At 38.4% G+C, this 24,254-nt stretch overlaps 1 protein-coding gene across 15 annotated transcripts in view; it reads left to right on the plus strand.

Annotated features, from left to right (window-relative positions):
- Positions 1 to 24,254, plus strand: part of MKLN1 (muskelin 1) — a 439,788-nt gene that overhangs the window by 397,319 nt on the left and 18,215 nt on the right. For all 15 annotated transcript variants that reach the window (XR_009551231.1, XR_009551232.1, XM_060196585.1 and 12 more), the window contains 3 exons: positions 10,857 to 11,004; positions 11,855 to 11,969; positions 14,716 to 14,855. Coding sequence is in view for 13 of the 15 variants with exons in the window: in XM_060196585.1 (XP_060052568.1) it covers positions 10,857 to 11,004; positions 11,855 to 11,969; positions 14,716 to 14,855 (403 nt within the window). In the remaining 2 variants the exon portion in view is untranslated. The remainder of the gene's footprint in view (positions 1 to 10,856; positions 11,005 to 11,854; positions 11,970 to 14,715; positions 14,856 to 24,254) is intronic.

A 24,254-nucleotide genomic window follows, 5' to 3' on the forward strand; every position in this document is an offset into this window, starting at 1 on the left:
ATTCTCATGCCTGAGGCTCCAAAATCCCAGGTTCAATCCCCCGTACCACCATGAGCCAGAACTGGTAAAATAATAATAACAATTCAAATAGCCAATACATTTATTTATGTAAAAATTCTCAGCTTTATTCACATTTTAAAATGTTAATTAGAATATTGTTATCTGTAAATATAAAATATGTATATTTTCTTACTAATTTACCCTACTCACCTACATGTACTAATGTATAAAAGTAAGCTATATAATGATATTTATTGCAGGGTTTTTTTTTTGGCAAGAGTGAAAAAAAATCTGGAAATAGCTTTAACTTGGCAGCAGTAGATAAGTTTAATCTGTTCGATGAAATGAATATCTAAATACAAGTAAGCTAGATAAAAAAATACTATGTTGAGTGTCAAAAGTCTAGTTGAAATCTTAAAATCAAGTGGTTATGGCTAAATTCATGTACAATAGTAGAAATTCTAAATTGGAGTTCATGGCTAGTGCTTAATAGTATTTCTTTCATCATTTAAAAGTTCCAAATTTAGAAGACAAGAATGTGGATGAGAGTATTGGTTGCCTGGCCCTTCCTGATCTTGTTTCCTGGCAAGTTACCTTACCCTTGCAGATGAATAATAACTGTTCTAAAGCAGTCATTATTATTATTTTTTTTTTTTTTGCCAGATTATGTCACTTGCTCTGTCTCCCATGTCACTATGACTCGTGGATATACTTTGCTGAGTTCCATGTGTCACAGTCCAGCCTATGAGCCAGAATGAAAGTCTCCTGGAGCACATCTGAGAAAAGTATCCACTCTAGGCAGAGAGGTGCTCAAGGGCCCTGTGTTAGAGGCTCTATAGGAAGATAGGATACTTAGAGCTGGTGCCGGCAACTTTCAAGTATGAGAGGAAGACCAGAGGGTTGTAGGAATGTTAACCTAGCACTGTAGTTTGATTAGAAATCTGTGACAGTCCTGAAGCTGTCATCTTGCAGAAGTTTGTTAGATAAGTTAATTAATCCAGTGTTAACCAGGCTTTCTGTTTCTTGATGTTGAAAATATCCTAATGAATGGAGAATTCATGGGAAGCTGTTTTTATTCAATTACATATTTGGTGACAGTTCTGAAAATTCTTTTCTCCGTGTCACAACTGAAATAATAATGAATCTGTGGAGTGGACTATGAAAAAAAAATAGAATTGAAACTAGTTCATGAGTTAATATGATTGTGCACTTGCTTCAAGAATGGAAGTCGGGTAAACACTTCTGTTATATTTTTATCTACCTTATAGGGGAGAGGAGGGTGGGGGGAATCCAGCTTGAGAGCTGCAAGTGGGACTTAAGATTCAATAAATCTAGGAACTTTCTTTATAGCAATATTAAATGCTAGTGTTTTAAGTTGATAATTTTGTCTCCCATCCAAGTACTAACCAGGCCCAACCTGCTTAGCTTCCAGCTCAGAGGAGAATGGGCTTTAGTTTGATGGTTTTGTATGGCCTGTGAATGACGTTATAAATATATCCAAATGACCCTTGGCAGAAAAAAAGGTTTCCCACTCCTAATTAAAGAGTTTACTTGTATTACAAATACTGGTAGTCTTCCCCCTCCTTTCTCCTTTGAGAGGAGAAGTGGAAAAGTGTCAGATAAAATATCTTGTTTTATCCTTTAATCGTCCTATTCAAGTTTTAAAGATAATAAAGGAGAAGGAAGGGAGTTGAAGGGTTATCATTGTAGCTTCTTGGAAAATCTCTGTAAAAGCAGCCGATTGGCAGTAATAGTTGTTTGCTGTGTGGTTCCTATTTTCTATGTTCTCAGGCAAGTATCCTTTCAAAATATGTTCATAATTAACATATGATCTTGTTTATTGGTGGGTTTATTGTGTGTGTGTGTGTGTGTGTGTGTGTGTGTGTGTATGTGTGACAGTTATGAAGACTAGTGAAGCATTCTGTCATTCATTTAAGCATTTTGGCAATTGAATCAAACAGCCTCTAAGTGTATGTTGTAAATCTCTTATTCTCTCCCCCTCATTCCACTATTATCCTGTTAGAAACTAATAAACTGAAATAGTAGCTTTGTTTTCTCCTTGAGACAAACATTAATACAGAAGACTATATTAATAGTTATAACAGGTTGGAATAAAAGCATCTTTCAGTTTGACCTTTAGCTTTTTTTAAGTTTTTCATAATGCCAATTTTGTCCAAACAGTTTTTGCTTTTATAAAATAGTTATAGGAGGGGGCCAGGCGGTAGCGCAGTGGGTTAAGCGCACATGGCACAAAATGCAAGGACTGGCACAAGGATCCTGGTTGGAATCCCTGGCTCCCCACCCGCAAGGGGGTCGCTTCACAAGCGGTGAAGCAGGTTTGCAGGTGTCTGTCTTTCTCTGCCCCTGTCTTCCCCATCTCTCTTGATTTCTCTCTGTCCTGTCCATGAACAACAACAACAACAACAAAATGGAAAAAATGGCCACCAGGAGCAGTGGATTTGTAGTGCAGGCACTGAGCTCCAGCAATAACCCTGGAGGCAAAAAAAAAAAAGTTATAGGAGCAAGAACAGTGTGCATAGTTAATGGAACAGAATAAGAAGCATTTCTGCCAATGTAGCAAACTAACACAAGATGCTGATTTCCTTCCCCAAAATCAACCCTGAGAAAATGATGTGTAAGAGGTAACTGAACTCTAATGAGACAGGCCTCTCTCTCCCCTTCATTACCCTGAGTTAGTCCTTGCTTCTTCACTGTAGAAATTAACAGCAATAATTTATACCACTAGTGCCAGCCTCCACAGAACAATATTTTGGCAGTACAGAAATCCTGCTGGAATCAAGAATTGATGACGATCGATACAGACTGACTACTTACTTTCAGTAATGAAATTTTTTCTTCCTTCCAGTTCAAGGAGACTACCTTCTACTCCCCCTAGTAGAGTTAAATGTATTAAAACCTTGCAAGGGGTGATAGTAAAAGGAAATGAGCAACTGGTTCTTCATGCCCAGACTTTACCATCCCATGACACGACTCACACCAGACTTACTGGTGCTGATGCTAGAGGCCTTGTATCCAATATATCTAGAAAAAATGGTTGATAATCTGGAAGGCATTGTTTCAGACCAATATAAGAAGACCATTCTGTACTATACCTTTAAAAGAAATCAAGAAATTGACAGCATACTGGATCTAAAGCAGAATTAGAGGAGATGAGTCAAGGCAAGCAAGATAATTCACCTGGGTAGTTCCTTTGCTTTGTCATGTGTAAGCCTGGCCCCTCTGTGCTGGAGCAAACTTCAATGCTGTATTTTTCACTCTGTCTATATCTCACTCTTTTTTTTTTTTTACTTATTCCCTTTTGTTGCCCTTGTTGTTTTATTGTTGTTGTTATTGATGTCGTTATTGTTGGACAGGACAGAGAGAAATGGAGAGAGGAGGGGAAGACAGAGAGTAGGAGAGAAAGACTTTACTGCCTGTGAAGTGACTCCCCTGCAGGTGGGGAGCTGGGGGCTCGAACTGGGATCCTTACACCGGTCCTTGCACTTTGCGCCACCTGCATTTAACCCGCTGCGCTACCACCCGACTCCCCACTCTTTCTATCTTATAAAAATAAATTGATTTGGGGCAGCAAAGCCCTGGCAGTGATGATGATGACAATGACCACCACCACCACTACTACTACTGCTAAAAATAATAATAGTATTAAATTGAGCCAAGAATTTAAAACAAGCACATTAAAAGATTTAAAGGAATGAATACAGCACTACAGAAATAGAACAAAGAATAAATGGAAGTCTCACACACTCTGACTTCAAACTAAACTGCAAAGCCATAGTGACTAAGGTAACGGTACTAGAATAAAAGCAGGCATATAGATCAATTGAACAAAATTGAGAGCCCAGGTACGGACACACATACGGACAATAAATGTAGAACAGGAACCAAGGGTCTACAATGTGCAAGGAGGCTTTAATAAATGATGTTGGGAAAACTACTAGCAGAAGAATGAAGCCATACCGTACTTAAAAATTAATTCGCAGTGAATTATAAATTTAGATGTAAGACCTGAAGCCATCATATTCACAGAATAAGACAGACAAAGTGGTCCATTTTATTGACTTCAATGATGTCTTTGGAGCTTCAACTCTAATAGCAAGAGAAACAAAAATAAAAAATTTCAAACTGAAAAGCTTCTGTATAGCCAAAGAAGCTACTAGTGAAACTAGATGACATTGTACCAAATGGGAGAAAATATTTACACTTCAGACATCTCACAAGGGTCTGATATCTAGAGCATGTAAAGCCAAATAACCCCATTAGAAGACTGGAGAGTAGACATTTCTCCAAAGAAAATATACAGGTGGGGTTTAAAAATGAATGGGAAAAAAAAATCACCTACTATCAGGGAAATACTAAGTCATTGGAAAAAATCATGAAGTATTTTTGTTTTTCGATGCGAAAACATGTCATGATTTTTCTGGCAACCCAGTACAAGTCAAAGCTACAGTGAGATATACCTGTGAGAACAACTGTTAGTGAGATAGCTATCACCTTATACCTGTGAGAACAACTGTTAACTAAGACAGTAGGTGTTGCTGAGGGTGGAGACAAGGGGATCCTTACACACTGCTAATGGGAATGTAAGTTGATGCAGCAGCCATCATGGAGAGCAGTATGAAAATTCCTCAGCAAATTAAAAATCGGAATTCCATGCTACCCAGTTTCTCTACTTCTGCATCATTATCTGATAAATACAAAAACTCGAATTCAGAAAGATGCATGCAGTCCCATGTTTGTTGTAGTCCCAGCATTATAAATGACCTAACCGCCCCACTGACTGATAAGTAAGTAAAGATGTGACTTGTACACGCAGTTAGGAGGATGGTAAAAGTCTGCCTGTTGGGTTCAGGTCCTGGAACATGATGGCAGAGGAGGACCTTCTGGGGGTTCAGTTGTTATGTGGAAAACTAAGAAGTGTTAGACATGTACAGACTCTTAATATTTTACTGTCAACTGCAAACCATTAATCCCTCAATAAAGAAATTTTTAAAATTCATATAAAAAGGTCTGCCATTTACAGCAACATGGACCTGGTATTGTGTGGTATTATGGGTATTACGCTAAGCTAAATCAGTCAGATGGAGAAGGACTCAGACCATATGAAGAGAAAACAGAGGAACCAAGCAAGATAATAGTAAACTTCTGGAGAAAAATTACATGACCTGTATAAAATAATACCACATAGCATAAATATGATTTTCTGATATATCGTTATAAGAACAATTAAGTAAAAATACTAGATAGGAAATGTGTGTTTAGAATGGAAAAGTGAAACAAATATTATATGTAGAATTATATAAATAAGTAAACTGATTTATTGAAAGATTATTAGAGTGAACACTTACCCATAAGAACCAGGAAGGGGAAAAAAGATAAAGAGAAAATTAAAGCATATAGGAAATAGCTACAGATGTGTTAGCATCTTAACAGGAGATCCAGAAGAACAGAAAAATGAAAATTTAAGTAAAAAAAATGAAGAAATAGTAGAATTTTCCTTATTACAGAAAAGATGAAAGACTTCAAATTGATGAAATAGCCCTCAGTGTCCCATATAAGAAAAGCTAGGGGAACATATACCTAGATAAAAATGGTGACCACAATATCTTGAAAAAGAAACTGTTACATGAAGAAATACACAGGAGTCAAAATTCTAAGCAGTAAAAAGATGATGGGGGAGAAGGAATGGGGCATCATATAATTTCAGGTATTGTGATTGTACTCATTAGATTTTAAAAAATGATGTTACTATTTTCTCTTCCGGTGTTGTATATCTATTTCTTATACCCTAGATATTTTTCTTTCTTTAGTTCCTTTTTAAGTTTTGTTGCAATAGCTCTTCAAAGAATTTTTTTTTACCACTTTTTATGGGAGGAGTTAATGGTTTACAGAGCAGCCATGGAACAGAACTCTGGCAGCTGGAGGAATGACTCAGTGATAAAGCGCAGGGCCTGCATATCTGAGGTTTCGTTCTGAACACCACAAATACCACAACAGTTTCTCTCACAAAATGCACTAATTTTTAAAATTTTTTTTAAGAAGGGAAAAAATTTTCTTATTTCTGCTGGACCTGAGGATGCCCTTCCCCTTTACTCTCCTCCGTGTTAGAATTACTATCTATCTTAACAAGAAATAGAACATTAGTGTCTTGTCTTTGTGTATTCCTCAGAAGTTTAAAGTTACTACTCTGCTGTCTTCTAGCATTCTCACATTAGCTTGTTAACTTATGCCTCTGAAATGACTAGCTTTTTCTCCCCCTCTGTGGAAACTTAGTTTTTCCTTCTTAGAGTTGAAGGTTCTATGTGATAGAGAGCTGGATATATCTATAGTCATATCTCTATCTACTATTTTTGTCTGTGACATCTATATCAAGACTTGGTCTCTTGTTAGGTTAGCTGAGAGATTTTTCATACTTTTGACATAGCCCATATTCTGTCTTGTAAAATGAAGATTTCTTGATAAACATTTTCTTATTCTCCCAGCCTTCTAATTATTCTCTGTGTTTTGAGAGTCTCTCACTTTGTCTTTCTGTACTGCACATTAATGCCAGTTTAATACAAGTAAAATTTGTATCATCACAGATGTCATCCTCTTGAGTCTTAACTATAGACATTATGCAGTTTTGCTTTTAATTTTTAGATGAGAAAACTGAGACCAGAAAAGTTTCTTTTAAGAACTAAGTTAAATGGGTAAAGTCTAAGCCCCAAACCAAAATCTTTTTTTATCTTCATTTCATTTCGTTATTTCGTTTCCGATACCTAATTAGCATTTATATTCCTAGACTCCTTTAAAAGCTTGCTGAACATACAAATTTGATTTCTTTCTCATAAACAGATTTTTTAATATATATATGTTTATATTTTATGAGAGAGAGAAACATAGCACTGCTCAGTTCTGGCTCATAGCGGTGCTGGGTATTGAACCTAGGAGTTCAGAACCTCAGGCATGAGAGTCCTTTGCAGAACCACAGGTATTTATTTATAAGTTGTAAAGTACTTATAGATAGGAATGTTATTACAAAAATACCCTGAAGATTGTTTTATGCTGAGTGCTGTTTTAAAAATCCTCTCAAGAGGCAGACTGGGGATATGGACCGACCAGTCAACGCCCATGTTCAGCGGGGAAGCAATTACAGAAGCCAGACCTTCTGCCTTCTGCAACCCTCAACGACCCTGGGTCCATGCCCCCAGAGGGATAGAGAATGGGAAAGCTATCATGGGAGGGGGTGGGTTATGGGGATTGGGTGGTGGGAATTGTGTGGAGTTGTACCCCTCCTACCTTATGCTTTTGTTCACTAATCCTTTCTTAAATAAAAAATTAAAAATAATAATAATACATAATTTGAAGGGTAAAAAAAAATCCTCTCAAGAAAATGAACCCTTTCTTCCACACCCTGCATACTTTTATTAACATTATGAAAATTAAAGACTTTTGATGGGAAATTTTGTGTGTGTGAAACCAGTATGGACTTTGTTAACACCTTCATTGGACTAGCTTTTCTTTTTCTTTAAGTAGAGACAGAGAAAGCAAAGAGAGTCAGAGAGGGTGAGAAAGACACCATAGCACCCAGGCTTCCCTCAGCGTACTATACAAATGAGCTATTGGCTTGTTGGAAAAGTCAGGAAGACTTTTGCATAGAGAAACATTGAAAAAAATCATGACTTTTTTGACAGCCCAATACTTTGTATATTTGACAGCCCCATTTGACTAGCTTTTCACTATTTACTTTGAAGATCAGTATCTTGGTTTAGACACTTAGCATATTAGTTCACTATGTCTTATAAGTTAGTTACGATGTCAAATTAGCTAGCACAAAAATCAGTAATAGAGAAATAAACAAGAAAATGTAGATAAATTGACCTAATAATTGAAAATGAGAAATCACAGAAAAATTCTTGCAAATCATATATCTGATAAAGTTTTTTCCCAGAAGCATATAGAGAACTCTTAAAATTCAGTAGTAAATAATCCAGTTTAAATATGGACAAAGAATTTGAATAGACTTTTTTTTTCTTTTTTTAATTTTTTTATTTATAAAAAGGAAACATTGATTAAACCATAGGATAAGAGGGGTACAATTTCACACAATTCCCACCGCCAGAACTCTGTATCCAGTCCCCTTCCCTGATAGCTTTCCCATCCTTTAACCTTTTGGAAGTATGGACCCAAGGTCATAGTGGGATGCAGAAGGTTGAAGGTCTGGCTTCTGTAATTGCTTCCCTGCTGAACATGGACGTTGACAGGTCGATCCATACTCCCAGCTTTTCTCTTTCCCTAGTGGGGAAGGGCTCTGAGGAAGAGGAGCTCTAGGGACACATTGGTGGGGTTGTCTGTCCAGGGAAGTCTGGTCAGCATCATGCTAGCATCTGGAACCTGGTGGATGAAAAGAGAGTTAACATACAAAGCCAAACAAATTGTTGACCAGTCATGGACCTAAAGGCTGGAATCATGCAGATAAAGAGCTGGGGGGGGGGGGTTTCCTCCATTTTGTAGATAGCTAGTAGGCACATTTTAGTTATATTCCAAAGGGCCTGTGGTTATATTAGTTTTTTTGGTTTTGTTTTTTGTTGTTGTTGTTTTTTTTTTGTTTTTCTTTTTTCCCATGAGCCTGAAATCCGATATGCTGGTGGATCCAAGTTACTGTCTGGGGAGATGATGTCATAGCTGGATAAAGGACCAGAGAGCTGGGTCAGGGAAGAGAGTAGCTCCCTAATATGAGAAAGGGGTATATTGTTGACTGTAAACTCCATCAATTTGATGTGATATGGGGTCCATATTCAGCTTAGGAGCCTATGTGACTTCTGCATCCCTGTATATCTGAGCTCATATTCTGTGGTCATGAGTAGGAACATTCCAGGCTGCCCCAATATCGACCCAGCTTCCTCAGGTGTAACATAGAGTATGTTCTCCAGCCTCCCTTTGGAGGATGGAACATTCTATACCATTGTTGATCCAAGTTGAGGGCAAGGTCCTATGGGGGCCCCCAAAGGGGTCTGTTTTGTTGTTCCTGATAGAAATGACTGGTAACAATGGAGAGAGGGATTGATTCGAGGCCTAGGCCCATCATGTCTGTTTGGGAATCTCAGGACTTCCTGATTACAGCCCCAGCTGATGGGCTGGCCTGATAGTGACTAAAGAGTCATCATTAAAGTATGCCAGTCTCTTGCCCTTATTCAGCTTTTGCAGTCCTTGCTTTGATGAAGTTAGCTTTGGAGTGAGAGAACTGTAATAGGAAGTAGGTGAGGAGGATATCGAAGTCTGAGTAGACACTATTTCATTATGAACTTGATACTGACTCACTGTAGACTATTGTGTACTTTTGCTTTCAGGTATATATTTTGCCCTAATTTTATGGATACTTGTGAACATATGCTCTATCTTATGGGACCTAGTCTATATCTAGGTTTTGGGACTTTGTTAGGAAGTGAACCACCTGGAATGGAATTAGAGAATCCTATTTAAGGAAAGGTCTCACCCAGATAATGAGGGTGAAAGGTTGACATTCCATGCCTGAGGTCTCTGGACACAGTCTGAAGTGAAACATGCTGAGGTGGTACTCGTTGTGTTGATTAGTTTGGGATCAGTGGATGCAATATCTTTTGGTATGAATTGAAAGAAACATTCAGGAAAGTGAGCCCCACCTAGAGGTTCCAGGACTGGGGGAAATATAGTTGACTTTTTTTCAAAGGAGATATACAGATAGCCAGTAGGCCTATGGAAAAATGCTTAATATCATTAGTCATTTAGGAATTCAAATAAAAACTACAATAAGATTTCTAAAGTAAGACAATTGCAAGTATTGATGAGGATGAGAAGAAAATCCAGTCTTAAATTGTTGGTGGACCTGACAAATGGTGGCAGCCTGACCCATGGAACATTAAATGGATTCATATGTGCGTGTTTACATATATGCGTATATCCAGGGGGGTAGCATAAGGGTTATACAGAAGACTTCCATGCATGCAATTCTGAGGTCCAAGTTTAATTACTGCATTGCTAGAAGCCAAAGCTGAGCAGTACTCTGGTTGAAAAGAAAGAAATACAGATTTTTATATAGCAGTACTAACCATGGGGAGTTTTAGCCAGTCAGGAAAACAGTGGCATTCCAAAATGGTTGAATTTTTTTTTTAGAAATTATTAATTTATTCTCAAATAATGGACATATCTTTTAAATTACCATACGAAACCTTTATTTTACTTTTTGTCATAGTTTTATTTTTCCAGGTTAAGATTTGATAGGCCTATCTTTTTAATAACACCAACCCCATTAAACAAAATGTGTTTCACTTCCTGTCATATTTTTATTTTTCTAGGTCAAGATTTGAGTCTTGTATCTCTTTTAAATTGTAGCTAACCTAGATAATAAACTGGTTAATTAAAATTTTGTTCTTTCCCTCAATAAAAATTAACATTTGAGAGGCCATATGGTGGCATATCAGGTTAAATGCATAGTTCAAGCCCAGCAAGTGGTGAAGCAGTGCTGCAGGTGTCTCTCTTTCTCTCTCGCCCTCAATTTCTCTTCTGTCCTATATGTAAGAGAAATGCATTACATTTTTGTATCTCTGCCTTTTTCCTCAACTCCATTGAGGAGTTAGAATTTATCCATTCAACTAGTAGTTGGCTAACTGTTCAGTCCTAAATACTGATTTTAACACTAAACTTACATTCTAAAGTGAGAGAGAGAAAAAAAATATTATGTCTAATAATGGTCAATAATGGTCATTATTAGATAGAAATGTTGTTCAGTATTGTTATGAGGATATGAGTGTATTCATGTTTTAAGGAGTAATCCTAACCCATTACTTGACATGTATATTATTTTCTCCTTCAATTTATAGTTCCAATGACAGGATTCACTCAGAGAGCAACCATTGATCCAGAACTGAATGAAATACATGTCTTATCTGGGCTCAGCAAGGACAAGGAAAAACGGGAAGAGAATGTTAGAAATTCATTCTGGATTTATGACATTGTGAGGAATAGTTGGTAAGAAGTTTTTGTGTGTGTGTGCTACCATCTCCATGTAATATTTATTTCAGCTTGTTGATTCAAAAGAAAAGTTGGTAAATGAAGGTCTCATGTTAATTTCTGATGTTGTAGGTTCAAACGTCAGTATTAGAGGGGGCACTTATCAGTGCCAGTGTATAGATACAATGATATTTTGTAAGTGGATTTTGCCTCCAAATTACTCAATTAGTAGATGGTTCGCTTGCTACTCCTAGTTTCTGGAACCAGGTAGATGTGTTTCCTTGAGAATAATATCTTGATGTCCCCAGGTCTTAACTTTTATAAAATGAACTTGCCTGTTATGTAGTATTTTAAAACCAGAACCCTATTGTCATGCAGTATCTTGTAGAATTGTGCTGCACACCTTGCTTTTGAAAGCACTGGCGTAAGGAATCTGTATCATACATGCTTTGAATAGTCCATAAATTAATAAATTCAGTGAGACATCAAAGAATTTCCTCCATTTGGTGATGGAGGGCGGGCTCAGCTACTAAGAATTTATCATTTGCTCAATATGCCAGTTATTTACAGTAAAGTTGTTAAGTAGTGAGTTTTGTGTGTGTGCCAGCAGGTAAGACAGGATAGTACTTCTTTGACCTTTCATTTGACTCTTCACATAAGCTGTTTGTATTTTCATAACATGAGGCCAGCTATCTTAAGTGAGGTTTCTGATTGACATTAAAATAATTTCAGGACTCATTTACGATTTTAAGTACACTTACAGTATTTTGTTGTAATAAGACATGCAATTAATTTGCTTGCTACAGTCACGTTGTCACTGTGTAGCTCATTTTCTAGAATAGAATGCCCTAAAAGCAGTGTGTTGCAGGTCTTGTGTCTATAAGAATGATCAAGCTGCAAAGGATAATCCGAGTAAAAGTCTTCAAGAGGAAGAACCATGCCCAAGATTTGCCCATCAGCTTGTATATGATGAGTTACACAAGGTATGGTAACTGCTTTGGCCCGTAGATTTCTTTGAAAGAATACCTACCTATATCTGCTTCTGATAAGTGAATTTGAATAAAAAGTTAAAATGCATTTTTAACTTAGAAACCCTTTTTCCAAGAATAAACAGTTTTGCATTATCCATAATCTCTGGTCATAATCTCTTATGAAAATAATAATTGACTCTTGCTTCTTAGCTGCATAGATCAGATACATGATATGGCTTATTGTTTCATACTATGAAGATATGAATAAAGGATGTATAGTTTTCAACACTTGGTAAATTATCTGAGGATAGTTGATTTTCTCATTGTATAAATTATTTTATTTTTGTTTTTCCTCTTAGAGACAATTTTCTAACAGCCTTTTAAAAATAGTCCTTCACTAAATTTTTCAGTGGCTTTCCCCCCCCCCAAACTATTTTTCTGTGTTCTTTCTGTTTCAGCCATAGATGATTACTTAAATTCTGTGTCATTTGAGACATTTAGACAGTAGATACTGTGGCAAATGCTAGAAGAAGAAGTAGATACTGTGAAAATGAATGAAGGTTGTTTTTTTTTTTTTTTTTACTTGTTTGTTTTGTCACCAGAGATATCACTGGGGCTTGGTACCTGCACAATGAATCCATTACTCCTGGCAACCTTTTTTCTTTCTTTCTTTCTTTTTTTCCTTCCTTCCTTCCTTCCTTCCTTCCTTCCTTCCTTCCTTTCTTCCTTTCTCTCTTTCTTCCTTTCTTTCTTTCTTCCTTTTTTCTTCTTTGGATAGAGACAGAAAGAAATTGAAATGGGGGGTGAGGAAGAAAGACACCTGCAACACTGCACTGCTTCACCACTTGTGAGATTTTCCCCCTGCAAGTAGGAACTGGGAGCTTGAACCCAAGTCGTTATACATGATAACGTGCAAACTACCAGCTGCATCACTACCCACTCCCAAATCCATCTCTTTTATAGTGTCCAAAATAAAAGGATAAATGAATTTCTGTCTATAGGATAGAAACATCTGTTGTATAACACTATTGAATATAATATTTTCAGAATTTTTTAAGAAACACTTTTTAACACTCTGTTAAGTATATACTACTAAATTGCTACTAATAAAATAATGAAATAATCCCTGCATTTCTTTTACAATTCATGAGAATTAACTAAACAGTAAAGTAATACTTTAAAAGCCATCTTACAAATTATGTACCATTTTATATTTGACAGTAAGTCTAAAGCAAAACTATTAAAATGTTAAAATTTTATGAGCTAGTAGAGTGTGTGCCTTACCACATTAAAGATTCTGGTTTCAAGGCTGAGCTCCGTAAGGACACAACCCTAGAGACACTCCACAGGTAGTAGAGCAGTGCTTTGGTTTCTCTCTCTGAAGTAAAAAGAATAAAATAGTATGTTCAGAGAGGTGGAATCACACAAGCATGAGGGCTCAGTGCCATCAAATAAGTAAATATATTTTAGATGTTTCTTTTTTTTTTTTAATATTTATTTATTCCCTTTTGTTGCCCTTGTTGTTGATGTCATCATTGTTGGATGGGACAGAGAGAAATGGAGAGAGTAGGAGAAGACAGAGAGGGTGAGAGAAAGACACCTGCAGACCTGCTTCACTGCCTGTGAAGCGACTCCCTTACAGGTGGGGAGCCGGGGGCTCGAACCAGGATCCTTATGCCGGTCCTGGTGCCTTGCACCATGTGCACTTAGCCCACTGCACTACTGCCCAACTCCCCATTTTGGATGTTTCTAAGTTATTGCTGACCTGAAGAGATTCAACATGTATGTCTTCTAGGGGAAAAAATATATATTTTTTAGAGGCTGGGATATGAATAGACCTGCCAGTGCCTGTATCCAGCAGAGAAGCAATTACAGGGGACAGACTCCTAGCTTCTGTACCCCAAAAACAATTTTGATTCATACTTCCAGTAGGAGAGAAATAATAGGAGGAAGAGGATAAGAGGACTCTGAACTCCATCTCCATTGGGACCCGGAGAGAGGAGCAAAGGGGACATTTCGATGTAGTAATTGATGTGTGGCTTGGAGGGGAAGAGAGAACTAGACCTGGAAGTAAAAAGGGGCAATTATGTACAGATGTAGACAGGTAGTTGTAGAGATGATAGTTAACCCATGTCTGCAAGCTTAGGAGAACTGCAGTGGCTTGCAATGGAGGGATTGGGGATTCAGAACTCTGGTGGTGGAAACAGTGTGGAATTATATCCCTATTGATGTGTAATTTTGTAAATCAATATTAAGTCACTAATAAAAAATATTTGTTAGCATGATCAACGTTTGATTAGCCTAGTAACCTCCATTGTGCTTTGCCTTAAGCAAACTATTTTGTGGATTAGCATCTTCCTATCATTGTTTTTTGTTTTGTGTGCTCCACTGGGAATATGATCATGGTACTAGAACTCATGATAATATAAAATTTATGGACATAGCCACAGTGTACCTTAAAGTAAAAAAAAAGAAAAAGAAAAAAATGAAGAGGACCATCAAGATAACTCACTTGTACTCGAGTGACAACAACATGCCTATCAATTAGCATTCCCTGAATAAAGTGATAGTGAAAATTGGAAGAAGAAAAATAAAGGGAAAAAACTTAAGAGCTTTGATAGAAATGCGATATTGTCTTATGTATTATAAGTTAAATTGTTATACACTGTTATCAAAATGAAGAAATCTTACTGTAAAGTATGTAGTTTTTTTAGTGTTTATGCATTCTTTAAAATCTGGTGTGTTTTATTTATTACAGGTTCATTATTTATTTGGTGGGAATCCAGGAAAATCATGCTCTCCAAAGATGAGATTAGATGATTTCTGGTCACTGAAGTTGTGTAGGCCTTCAAAAGATTATTTACTGAGACATTGCAAGTATCTCATCAGAAAACACAGGTAAAAGAAACAGTTCACTGAAAAATGGAATTTAACATTGTCGGGCTGAGCTTCACTGACGGGAGACAGACGGCCAGGGACTCATGGTAGAGCTGTACGCAGTATCTCTTTATTCATGCAGGACGCAGCGCAATCTATACCAAGCTAGACTAAACTAACAACTAACTAAAATGAACAATGTTGTCTTTATATATACTTCCCAAGTAGGGTGTGAACAGGATGTGACGCAGAGAGGGTGGAGAGAAAAGTGACTGGTGAAAATCAGGGTGTGACAAGGAGAGGATCAGGGTGTGACAAGGAGAGGTGGTGGAGCAGGTGAGAATTCTACCACTAAACCACCAATGCCCTGGAGGGAAGGTGGTGCTTTATGTAAATGTAAAAGTGATTTATGTAAATAGATGGCAGTGGTTATGTAAATAGAATACAGTGGTTATGTAAATAGAATGCAGTGTTAAGCAGGGGGGATTTAAACCAAATGAAACAGAAGGGGTTTTTAAAAGCAGAATTAGAAGATACCAACAAACATTATCGGCTATCATTGTGACTATCTTCCTACTCAATTAACCATGGTAGGATAAGTACTGTGAAGATTGTAACTTTTGTTATTTTCACTTTCATATTTCAAAAAAAAAAAAAGTTACAAAGTAAAAAATACAATGCCAAAAATTTCCCCAAAATAGAATATGAAAATTTTATATTTGTTAAGATGCAGGAAATGTCTGTGAATTCCACCTTAAAGCAGTTTTAATACTTAACCAGTACAGGCTACAACTGTTCTAAAGTGCTGACTGTGCCTGATATCTTAATAACAAAAATGGGAAGATAGTGGACTATACATCTTTAGAATTTGGTGTTTCAGAATGTAACTGGATAGCTGGTTGTAGTTTTGCACCATTTACCATTCCAGTCAGTTGCAAAATTATATCATCAGACACTTTCATTTTTATATCCTGGGCCATATTTGCTTTTTTTTTTTTTTTAATATACCCTTTCATTTCTCTGACACCCTGGGAAAATATCTTTTCCTTTTTAATTTATTTATAAAATAAAAAATATTGGGAGTTGGGTGGCAGTGCAGTGGGTTAAATGCAGGTGGCGCAAAGCACAAGGACTGGTGTAAGAATCTCAGTTCGAGCCCCCGGCTCCCCACCTGCAGGGGAGTCGCTTCACAAGCGGTGAAGCAGGCGTGCAGGTATCTGTCTTTCTTTCTCTCCCTTTCTGTCTTCCCCTTCTCTGTCCTATCCAACAACAATGACAACAATAATAACTACAACAATAAAACAACAAGGCAACAAAAGGGAATAAATAAATATTTTTAAAATAAATAAAAATATAAAAAATATTGATAAGACCATAGGACAAAAGGGGTACAATTCCCACTACCAGAGTTCCGTATCCCATACCCTCCCTTGAAAGCTTTCCTATTCTTTATCCCTCTGGGAGCTTGGACTCAGAATCATTATGGGATGCAGAAGGTGGAAAGCCTGACTTCTGTAATTGCTTCTCTGCTGAACATGAGCATTGGCAGGTTGATCCATACTCCCAGCCTGTCCCTGTCTTTCCCTAGTGGGGTAGGACTCTGGAGAGGTGGGGTACCAGGATATATTGGTGTGGTCGTCTGCCCAGGGAAGTCAGGTGGATGTCATAGTAGCATCTGCAACTTGGTGGCTGCAAAAGCATTAAGATATAAAGCAGAAAAAAAATTGTTTAATAAGGGAGTCAGGCTGTAGTGCAGCAGGTGACACAAAGCGCAAGGACCGGTGTAAAGATCGCGGTTTGAGCCCCCAGCTCCCCACCTGCAGGGGAGTCTCTTCACAGGCGGTGAAGCAAGTCTGCAGGTGTCTATCTTTCTCTCCCCCTCTCTGTCTTCCCTTCCTCTCTCCATTTCTCTCTGTCCTATCTAACAACGACAACATCAATAACAGCAACAACTACAGCAACAATAAAAAACAAAGGCAACAAAAGGGAAAATAAGTATATTAAAAAAGAAAAAAAAATGTTTAGTAATCAGGAACCTAAAGGCAAGAATATAATTTTTGCCTGAGCCTGACATCTAACATGCAGGGGGACCAAAGGTATTATCTGGGGAAATGGTGTCAGAGTTGGAAATAGGACTACAAAGGTGGATCAGGAAGCATAGCTCCCAAATATGAGAAAAGAATGTAAATATCATTAACTGAAAAACCCCCACCAATTTGATCATCCTATTTCACTTCCCTCAATTCTCTAAGGCTAACCTTGTCAGACAAAGTAAGGACTACAAAAGTTGAATAAGGGCAAGAGACCGGGATACTTTAATGATGGCTCTTTTGTTTACTACTAGGCTACCCCATCCCCCAGGGCCCTAGAGAGGGAATCCTGGGATTCCCACACAGACATGATGGGCCTGGATCTTTAATAGATCCCTGTTCCAGTGTCACTGGTCATCTCCATTAAGAACAACATAATGGACCCCTTTGTGGCCCTCTACAGGAACTTGCCCCCAGTGTGCATCAACAGTGGTAGGGACCGCCCCATTCTCTGAAGGAAGGTTGGGCCAAAATCCTCTACCACTAAAAGGTGCTTCCAGCAATGAGTGCAGCCTAGTATGTTCCTAGCTGTGAGCACAGAATGTGGGCTCAGACCTGCAAGGATGCAGGGGTTACACATTTCTCTCTGTCCTGTCCAACAACAGTGACATCAATAATAACAACAATAATAACCACAACAACAATAAAAGAACAGGGGTAACAAAAGGGGAATATAGCCCCCAGGAGCAGTGGATTTGTGGTGCAGGCACGTAGCCCCAGGAGGCAGAAAATAAAAAATAACTCTTCATATTGACTAAATGGGAAGAGATAAATTCTGTTTTATTAGCAAGATTTAAGCTGAGGCACCTTCCAGTAGGATTTATTTACATTACTAGAATTCTATTGCTTAGTAATTTACTTAATGTTAAACTTTTTTTAAAAAAAGAATATGACACATTTTAGCAAATTATAGTTTTCAGTTCTTCTATTTCAGATATGACAAATGTTCGTTGGCGTGTTGAGTACTTTGAAGTTACCCGGTGGGACTGGACAGGGCACTAAAGCACACAAGTGCTGTGTGCAGGAGCCAGGGTTCAAGCCTGCCAGTCCCCACCTGCAGGGGGAGCTTCACCAGCAATGGACAGGCTATAGGTGATTCTCTCTTCCTCTCTGTCCCTCCCTCCCTCCTTATTTTTTTCTGCCTCTACACATAATTTTAATAAAGAAGGGGAAAGGGGGTGTGTGTGTGGAGAGTGTGGGTGTGGGAAAGAAAAAATGGCCAGTAGGAACAATGAAGTCACTGTGCAGGCACCAGGCCCCAGCGACAACCCTGCTGCCAAAACAAAACAAGATAAAACAAAATTCCTGACTATCCATCCATTAGAGATTAAAGGAGAATATCTGGTACTACGTGTCAGGAACTATAGTGGGTGACCAGGTGGTGGTACACTTGGTTGAACTCAACATGCTACCATGCCCAAAAACCTGGGTTTAAGCCCCTGCACCCCATTTGCAGGAGGGGCAATTCATGAGCTGTGAAGTAGGTCTGCAGATGTTTATCTTTCTCTTTCCCTCTCTCAATTTCTCTCTGTCCTATCTAATAAAATAGAAAAACAAAGAAAATGGCTACCAGGAACAGTGGATTCATAGTGCCGGCACCAAGCCCCAGCAGTAAACCTAGTGGCGTTTTCCTGTAGCCTAGCCATTCTGAGTATTATTCCTTGTGATCTGTGGTAATGTTTCTTCTTTAAAAGCATATCAGTGGGCAAGTAAAATGACAGTTTACGGCAACCAAAGCCTATGTTGAGTTTTAAGTCCAAGTGTCATCAGTAACTTGCTAGTAAAGGCATAAATTGAGTAATGAAAGTACAGAAAGAGGAGTCAGGTGGTAATGCAGCAGGTTAAGCACGTGTGGTGCAAAGCACAAGGACCAGTGTAAGCTCCTGGCTCCCCACCTGCAGGGGTGTCGCTTCACAGGTGGTGAAGCAGGTCTGCAGGTGTCTGTCTTTCTCTCCCCCTCTCTGTCTTCCCCTCCTCTCTCCATTTCTCTCTGTCCTATCCAACAGTGACATCAATAACAACAGTAATACCTACAAGAACAATGAAAAACAGCAAAGGCAACAAAAAGGGAAAATTAATTAATTAATTTAAAAAAAGAAAGTACAGCAAGAATCAAACAATGATTAGTTACTAATCATTTAAACTTTTAAGTAGATGATGAGAGTTTCCTTTTTTGTTGTTTTTTATGCACCCCTACATTTATTACAACATCTTTATTTATTCTAATTTTTTAAATTTCTTTATTGGGGAATTAATGTTTTATAGTCGACAGTAAATACAATAGTTTGTACATGCATAACAGTTCTCAGTTTTCCACATAATAATACAACCCCCACTAGGTCCTCTGTACTCTCCCTGACACCCACCACAGAATCTTTCACTTTGGTGAAAGACTTATCTCTTTATAGATTACTTTCTATTACAGAAATAGTAGTAGACCTAACATATGGAAAAATAGTATGATTGTGTTTATCTAGTTCTAATAGATTAAATCTGATATTGGAAAAAGTACTAGACCTGGACCTTGGATTTAGATCAAGTTTTCACACTTGATCTTTCTTGAGCTCACTTTGTGCACCTTTATTTCTTTATTTAAACATCAGGAAGGCCGTGGACTTTTTTTTATTATTATTATTCCCTTTTGTTGCCCTTGTTGTTTTATTGTTGTTGTTATTATTGATCTAGTTATTGGATAGGACAGAGAAATGGAGAGAGGAGGGGAAGACAGAGATGGGGAAAGAAAGACAGGCACCTGCAGACCTACTTCACCGTGTGAAGCAACTCCCCCTGCAGTTGGGGAGCCGAGGGCTTGAACCCGCTCAAATGGGTCCTTGTGCTTTGCGCCACCTGCACTTAACAGCTGCGTTACTGCCCGACTCTCCTAGCCTGTTGATTTTTTAAAAGATGTTTATATTTGCTAATGAGAGAGGGAAAGAAACCCAGATGACATGTGGAGTTGAACTTGGGACCTTATGCTTGATAGTCAGATTCTTAGTCTTTTTTTTTTTTTTTCCTTTCTTTTTTTTACCAGAGCACTGTTCAGCTCTGGCTTATGGTGGTGCAGGGGATTGAATCTGGGACTTGGAGCCTCAGGCATGAGAAGTCTATTCTAGCCCTTCGAGAGTCAAATTCTTTATACACTATGCCACCTTCTGAGTCCAGGAACCCCGTTGATTTAAGAAATATTTACTGAGTAGCTACAATAAACTGCACATTATCATAGACTACATATCTCTCACTAGAGGAAACAAGTGCCTGCTGCAGGTTTCCATCCATAGAAATTGAGAATGAAAACAAGTGTAATAAGGGGTCGGCATTATTCAGTAAATAGTCTGGGGAGAACTAAAATGGGGAACTTTCAATATTTTAGTATAGATGAGGGAATTGGGGGTGTGATTTTATATGGGGTTATTAGTTTAGACCTCACTACTAAGATGACCTGTGAGTAGAAAGCTAAAGAACATGAGGGGAGAAAATGAATCATGTAAATATCTGAGGGGAACAGTATTCCAGATAGATAGTAAACAGATTCTGAAGTTTCAGATATGCCTGGATTATTTGAGAAAGGAAAATGGCATGGTAGAAGAGTTGGTGAGGTGATTTTGACAAGGATTTAAGGAAATAAAGTTAAGTAGGGGACAGATTGTCAAGGATCTTTAGCATTTTTTACTCTGAATAAAAGAGGAATTCTTTGGCCATGGGAAGTGATAGATTCCTCATATAAGCACCAAGCCCCAGTCGTAACCCTGGTGGTAATATAAATAAATAAATGAGAAAAAAAAAAAAAAAGAGGAACCACTCAGCTATTAAAAATGGTGAATTCCTCTCAGGCAGAAGTTGAAAAACAAGATCAGAAGAGAAAACACAAGTAGAACCTGAGCTGGAATTGGCGTATTACACTAAAGTAAAAGACTCTGGGGTGGGTGGGTGGGGGGAATACAGGTCCAAAAAAGATGGCAGAGGACCTAGTGGGGGTTGTATTGTTACATGGAAAACTGGGAAATGTTATGCATGTGCAAACTATTATATTTACTGTTGAATGTAGATCATTAATTTCCCAATAAAGAAATTAAAAAAGGAAAAACAGTAACAATAATAATAAATTGGATGACCTTGGGCAAAAAAATAAATTTAAAAAAATTCTCCTTCACCGTTGGATGGAGCTTGAAGGAGTCATGTTAAGTGAGATAAGCCAGAAAGAGAAGGATGAATATAGAATGACCTCACTCACAGACAGAAGTTGAGAAACCAGAACAGAAAGGGAAAATACAAAGCAGAACTAGGACTAGGTTTGGTGTGTTGCATCAAAATAAAGGACTGTAGGCCGGGGGGCGGGGGGTAGTTCAGGTTCTGTGGCATGGTAGTGGAGGAGAATGTAGGCTGAGGATGACAGTGATTTTCAGAAAACTGAGAAATTTTACACAAATAACAACAAATGTATTTACTTTAAACCATTAATCCCCCAACTTAAAAAAATAATAATAAATTTAGAGGAGTGACATTTTCAGACTTCAGCCCTTTTAATATTTAAAAAAATAATAATAAAAAGTTTCGGAATTTCTCCCAGAAGAACTGGGTAAATTCTTCCGATTCATTAGGAAAAATTCAGAAGCACAAGTGTATGTGTTGCAAGAGATAGGTTCAGTGTGGTATACTTTAGGTGTTTGAGATCACGATGACCACATAGAAGAAATGGCTGGGCTGATGTTTCATTTGTGAGTTACAGGCATGAAGAAGGAACTTGCTGACGAAGGGTGAGAAGGGACCACCAGGCATTCTGTCAGGACCACCACCATGTGAAGTTAAGCAAAGGAAGAGACACCTCATTAAAAAAAAAAAAAATTCTAAAAAGGGCTGGGGAGATAGCATAAGATAGTTAGGAAAAATACTTTCATGCCCGAGGCTCTGAGGTACCAGATTTAAGCCTGAGCACCATCATAAGGCAGAGCTAAGTAGTGCTCTGGTGTGTCTGTTTCTATGCCTCTCTGTGTGCCTGTGTGCCTGTCTGTCTCTCTGTAAGTCTCTCATAAAATAAGTGAAGCCTTTAAAAAAAAAAAGGGGGGGGGAGTCGGAAGGTCAGGGACCAGCGTAAGGATCCCGGTTCGAGCACCTGGCACCCCATCTGCAGGGGAGTCGCTTCACAGGCGGTGAAGCAGGTCTGCAGGTGTCTATCTTTCTCTCACCCTCTCTGTCTTCCCCTCCTCTCTCCATTTCTCTCTGTTCTATCTAACAATGATGACATCAATAACAACAACAATAATAACTATAACAACAATAAAAACAACAAGGGCAACAAAAGGGAAAATAAATAAAATTCAAAAAAAAAAAACAGGTCCGGGTGGTGATGCACCTGGTTAAGTGCACATGTCACAATGCACAGGGACCTGAGTTCAAGCCCCTGGCCCCTACCTGCGGGTGGGGGGAGCTTCACAAGTGGTGAAGTAATGCTGCAGGTGTCTCTCTCTCTCTCTCTCTCCTCTTCCTCTCAATTTCTCTCTGTCTGTATCCAATAAATAAAGGTAATACATCAAAAAAAAACAAGAAACAAGAGTGAGTCCTGTTTAAATCTTGAAGGCTGCACTGTCAGAATTTCTGAATAAATTTGACAGCAGAATGAGAAAATGCTAGCACTGACAGATGTAGAACTTTGTCTACAGCTAATTCAGGCTGACTTATAAAGGGCACAGAACTGGACATTTGAGAAACACAGAGCTTTTTTTTTTTAACATTACTTAAATAGTGATTTATATGACTACAAATTAATAGGAGTGTACATAAACACCATTCCCACCACCAAAAGATTGTGTCCCTTCCCCTCCCCCCCCACCTCGCCCCATGAAGCTGAACATCCACCCTCACCCTCCACCCAGGGTTTTTACTTTGGTACCCTACTACAAATTTAGTCAGATCCTGCTTTAAGTTTCCCTTTCTGCCCTTGTTTCTCAACTTCTGTTTATGGGTGGGATCATCCCATACTCATCTTTATCTTTCTGATTTAGCTCACTTAACATAATTCCTTCTAGCTCCAGCCAAGATGGGTCAGAGAAGGTGGGTTCATTGTTCTTAATAGCTGCATTGTATTCCATTGTGTGTGTGTATGTGTGTGTGTGTGTGTGTGTGTGTGTGTGTGTATGTTAACTGTTAACTGTGTGTGTATGCCAACTGTTAAATGATTTTTAAAACATTGAGGAACATTACTGTGTTGCAGACAGAATAAGAATAGGTAGAAGTTTATTTCTATGAACTGGGTAGAACACTGAAATTACCTTTTTAATTCAAATTAGATAGCTCATCTTCCATTATAAGGAAGCTTATCTTACATGGTTGGACTGCCTTATTTAGCTTTGTTGTCCTTATGGAAAACAGTCATTTATAATATTTAGTTAAATATAAATTTGGAGAGAGAAGTCTTGGGTTGGGGAAATAGCATAGTGGTTATGCAACAAACTCTTCAGCCTGAGGCTTCGAATTTCAGATTCAGTCCCAGTCCCAGTCCCAGTCACTATCTTAAGCCAGAGCTGAGCAGTGCTCTTCTGTTTTTTTTTAAGCCACCAAGCAAGGAAGCCCAAGTTAAGTATCTCCTTTGGTTCCACTACACACAGCAGATACCCTGATACACATGGCAAGGTAGTCCGCTGTCCAAGAGAACTATTTACTGCTCTTTCTATATATTTTTTCCTAATGATCCTAAAACTTATCTTCACAGAGTTGTGAAGAAAACATAACGGTAGATGTAAAATAGTTTTGTTATTGTTGGGACTGACTGAGTCTTGGGTAAAGTCTCATTAAAAATATCTAATTGGGGGAGTCGGGTGGTAGTGCAGTGGGCTAAGCGCACGTGGTGCAAAGCACAAGGACCAGCTTAAGGATCCCGGTTCGAGCCCCCGGCTCCCCACCTGCAGGGGAGTCGCTTCACAGGTGGTGAAGCAGGTCTGCAGGTGTCTATCTCTCCCCCTGTCTGTCTTCCCCTCCTCTCTCCATTTCTCTCTGCCCTATGCATCAACAGTAACATCAATAACAATAATAACTACAACAACAATGAAAAACAACAAGGGCAACAGAAAAGGGAATGAATAAAAAAATAATTAATAAATAAAATCTAATTGGTGTTAAGGATTTCCATGAAATGAAACTACATTGGGGCTGGGCAGTAGCATGCCTGGTTGAGTATATTTTTTAGTCACCAGTGCAAGTACCCATGGTCAAGCCCTCGCTCCCTTCCGGCAGAGTGAAGCCTCACAGATGGTTAATTATATGCCCCAGGTCCCTCTTTCTCTCTCTCTCTCTCTTTCTCTTTCTCTCTTCCCTTCTTTCTCCCCTCCCCTCTCAA

The sequence above is a fragment of the Erinaceus europaeus genome, chromosome 8, assembly GCF_950295315.1.
Source record: "Erinaceus europaeus chromosome 8, mEriEur2.1, whole genome shotgun sequence".
Classification (NCBI taxonomy): domain Eukaryota; kingdom Metazoa; phylum Chordata; class Mammalia; order Eulipotyphla; family Erinaceidae; genus Erinaceus; species Erinaceus europaeus.